At 40.4% G+C, this 3664-nt stretch overlaps 1 protein-coding gene across 1 annotated transcript; it reads left to right on the top strand.

Moving 5' to 3' along the window:
* The first annotated feature begins 420 nt into the window (after positions 1–420).
* On the top strand, positions 421–3285 carry LOC129301684 (uncharacterized). The gene is made up of 2 exons (XM_054940279.1): positions 421–657; positions 1781–3285. The coding sequence occupies exons 1-2, from the start codon at positions 436–438 to the stop codon at positions 2930–2932; spliced, it is 1374 nt and encodes a 457-aa protein (XP_054796254.1). The 5' UTR covers positions 421–435; the 3' UTR covers positions 2933–3285.
* The last annotated feature ends 379 nt before the right edge of the window (positions 3286–3664 follow it).

Here is a 3664-nt window from a genome sequence, read left to right as displayed (position 1 = left end):
CTAATATCGCTAGACGAAGAAGAAGAATGTGAGGAAGACCAGTCTACATCTAGGTGAAGGTGGGTCATGGGTGAAGGGGTAAAATGGAGAGAGAGTATTGAATCGAGATTCCATATAAAGCATGACAGAATCGGATTCTAGGAAATTTCCTTGAATCAAAATTACTAAAAATCATATTTACTGCACATCAAACGTATTACTTATCAATGAATTCCATTTTCAATATTATTTTTTCCTTGTTAATTCCAACCTATTAAACATAAATTATTATTACTCATTCCATGAACCAGTAACAAAGCAAAAAGCACGCCTCGCCCCTAAATTGATTAATCGAGTGGGATGTGATGAACCTTGCATGACAAAATCATTTTTCACGCATCCATTACTACCTTGGATTCTTTCGGGTCGTCCCACGAAATACACCATACACGTGATATGCAGGTGCAACGTATCTGGACATTCTACCTTGACGAGATTAAAGGCCTCCCCTCTCTTCCCAAATCGAAGACTTCTACTTTACCACAATATTATTGCTCTCAGCATTTTCGGAGGAGATTAACCTGGAATTTCCCATCTTTCCCTCCGGCCATGTCCACCGACGAAGAGCTCGTTCCCAATCACCATGACGCCACTCAGAAGACCCAGCAGCCTTTGCAGGTGAAGTGAACTCAACTATTCTTTCGTCGATATGCGAACTATTTTCAATCTTCGATTTATGATCAGGGCGGGACATAATTTCAGATTGGTTTCGCTTTTTTCTACTTCTGGCTTGATCAGTTCACGTCAGTTTAAGTTTAACTTAAATTTGGTTTCACTCTTTGTATTTCTGGTTTATTCTATTTGTATCAGTTTCGGTTTTCATTTTGGACTTCTTTCCCCCAGAAAGTTTTCGTTTTTAGTGTTACCAGACCTTCAGTCTTTGGACATTTGGACTTAATTTAGTACACATTCACCCGTGTAGCTCATCTTGCGCGGTCAATCTTCTGTTTCATTTGTTTCGAGAAAATGCATCTGCGAAGATGGCTATAATAATGGTTGGGCCGTCTATAGTCATTATTGCGTGTGGTTTATCCTCTCTTTTCGAGTTATTACTTGCTTTTATATACCACGAAGGTATCAGCAACTCGTGGCTTCATTGTATTTCTTATGTTGATACCACGGTCAACATGCTCTAGATTTTTATTTTTATTTTTGCTTTACTCATCATGCTTCTGAGTTATTTTTCCATGCACCTCTAAAATGCTGATGAGTGTACCGTGAAATATGTGGTTCATTATTTTATTCAATGCGGTTGGTCTAAGATATTGATGTTTACTGCCAGATGAGATGCCTGAACTTTCTTATGTTACTATTGATCTCATGGGATCAAACATATTACTTATTTCTTCAAAATTGTATCATGATGCAGTGTCTGTTCGAATCTGACACATTCAATCCCTATATGTTTGCCCTGTTTTAATCGTTGTTTTAGTGCAATATCTTTGCTTCTGTATCAGTTAGTTGATTGGTGAATGGCATATTCATTAGCATTTCCAATATCAAAATTCAAAACAACTGATTGAAGATGCCAACTTGTTTAGCTGATGATGTATTTGCAATTGATGCTAGGCGTGGATTGATTATTGCCTGGTATGAAGGGAGGATTTTGAGTGTTAGATTTTAATGTGTATCTAAGTTTAGTGGGCAAAAAAGAAAGAAACAAAACAAACACTAGCCATGTTTTTTTTTTCCGCCTGAATTTGTTCGTGTTGAATATTGCTTATTCTTGTCATTTATGCAGGTTGCAAAGCGCTTGGAGAAGTTCAAAACAACAATCTTCACCCAAATGAGTATGCTTGCCAACAAACATGGGGCCATAAACCTTGGTCAGGGATTTCCCAACTTCGATGGCCCAGATTTTGTAAAGGAAGCTGCAATTCAGGCCATAAGGGATGGGAAAAATCAGTACGCCCGAGGTTCTGGAGTTCCTGACCTGAACTTGGCCATTGCAAATAGATTTAAGAAAGATACTGGGCTCACAGTGGACCCTGAGAGGGAAGTTACTGTTACCACTGGATGCACAGAAGCAATTGCCGCAACCATGCTGGGATTAATAAATCCCGGGGATGAGGTTGTCCTGTTTGCTCCTTTTTATGATTCTTATGAGGCCACACTTTCCATGGCTGGTGCCAAAATAAAATGCATCACTTTGCACCCTCCGGACTTTGCTGTCCTTGTTGAAGAACTGAGGTCTACCATCTCAAAAAGTACTCGTGCCATTCTCATAAATACACCTCACAACCCAACTGGAAAAATGTTCACACAAGAGGAGCTCAATGCTATAGCATCTCTATGCATTGAGAACGATGTTCTGGCTTTTGCTGATGAAGTTTATGATAAGTTATCTTTTGATATGGATCACACTTCCATAGCTTCTCTTCCTGGAATGTTCGAAAGGACTGTTACTATGAATTCTTTGGGAAAGACATTCTCGTTAACAGGGTGGAAGGTCGGATGGGCTATAGCACCCCCACACTTGACATGGGGTCTGCGACAAGCACACTCTTTCCTCACGTTTGCCACCTGCACTCCCATGCAGTGGGCAAGTGCAGTGGCTCTTCGAGCGCCAGATTCTTACTTCGTGGAACTCAAGAGGGATTATATGGCAAAGAGGGAGATTTTGGTGGAAGGATTGAAGGCTGTTGGTTTTAAGGTGTTCCCATCCAGTGGAACTTACTTTGTTGTAGTGGATCACACACCTTTTGGACTAGAAAATGATGTCCAATTTTGTGAATATCTAATTAAGGAGGTGGGAGTGGTGGCAATTCCTACCAGTGTATTTTACTTGAATCCGGAGGAGGGAAAGAATCTGGTCAGATTTACTTTCTGCAAGGATGAAGACACTTTAAGGGCTGCAGTTGAAAGAATGAAAGGAAGACTGAAAAGAAAATGATGCAGATAAGTCATGGGATGGATGTTTATGTTGCAGCACGGAAAATATTGTGTCAGGGGCAGTTTTCTCCTCTGGGAGCCTTTATAGTAGGATAGTAGTAACTTCTGTAGGCTTGAAGTGAGAACCAGCAGATGCTCAGGAGTCCTAGTGATTATTATCAAGTGCTTTTCATAATTCCTCGCATTTTATCGAGAAAGATACCCCTGCTCCCTAGCATCTTATTTCTTGCTGGTGACAAATGAAGGATAGGAATGATATATATAATAATCAATAATAACCAGGATCATGAATTCATGAGGAGGAATCACGAACTCTTTTCAGTTAAGGTTCAAGTTTCTTCTTGTTGACAGTTAGTGCATTTTCGTTTGTTGTCTCAGCTCTTAATCCCGGCATTTTCTTTGTCCGGGGGGGGGGGGCGTGTTAGATTCCAGTATGTTATTTTGTCGGCCGTTGACCTTCATGAGGCGTAACAGCAGTAATGTTCTTGAGGAGTAGCGATATAGAGCGCACCATACACTGACCCAATTTTAACTCGTTTGGCAAGCTTGAAAAGAAAACGAAGAAACTGACAGGAATCAAATAGAGAGATAAGTTAAAATGGCATGACCTGCCTCTCAGTCACACTGATTTCTCGGTTTGTTTTGGGGGTTTATGGGCATGATGATGTAAAGAACTGCGCGCAGTGGGTGGTATGTCTTATCGAAGTTATAATTGCTGCAATAGGATGTTGCT

The sequence above is a fragment of the Prosopis cineraria genome, unplaced genomic scaffold (assembly GCF_029017545.1).
Source record: "Prosopis cineraria cultivar Desert tree isolate PC_DT_omini unplaced genomic scaffold, ASM2901754v1 PC2, whole genome shotgun sequence".
NCBI lineage: Eukaryota > Viridiplantae > Streptophyta > Magnoliopsida > Fabales > Fabaceae > Prosopis > Prosopis cineraria.
The sequence above is the reverse complement of the archived record's forward strand: the minus strand, read 5'-3'. Positions and strand labels throughout refer to the sequence as shown.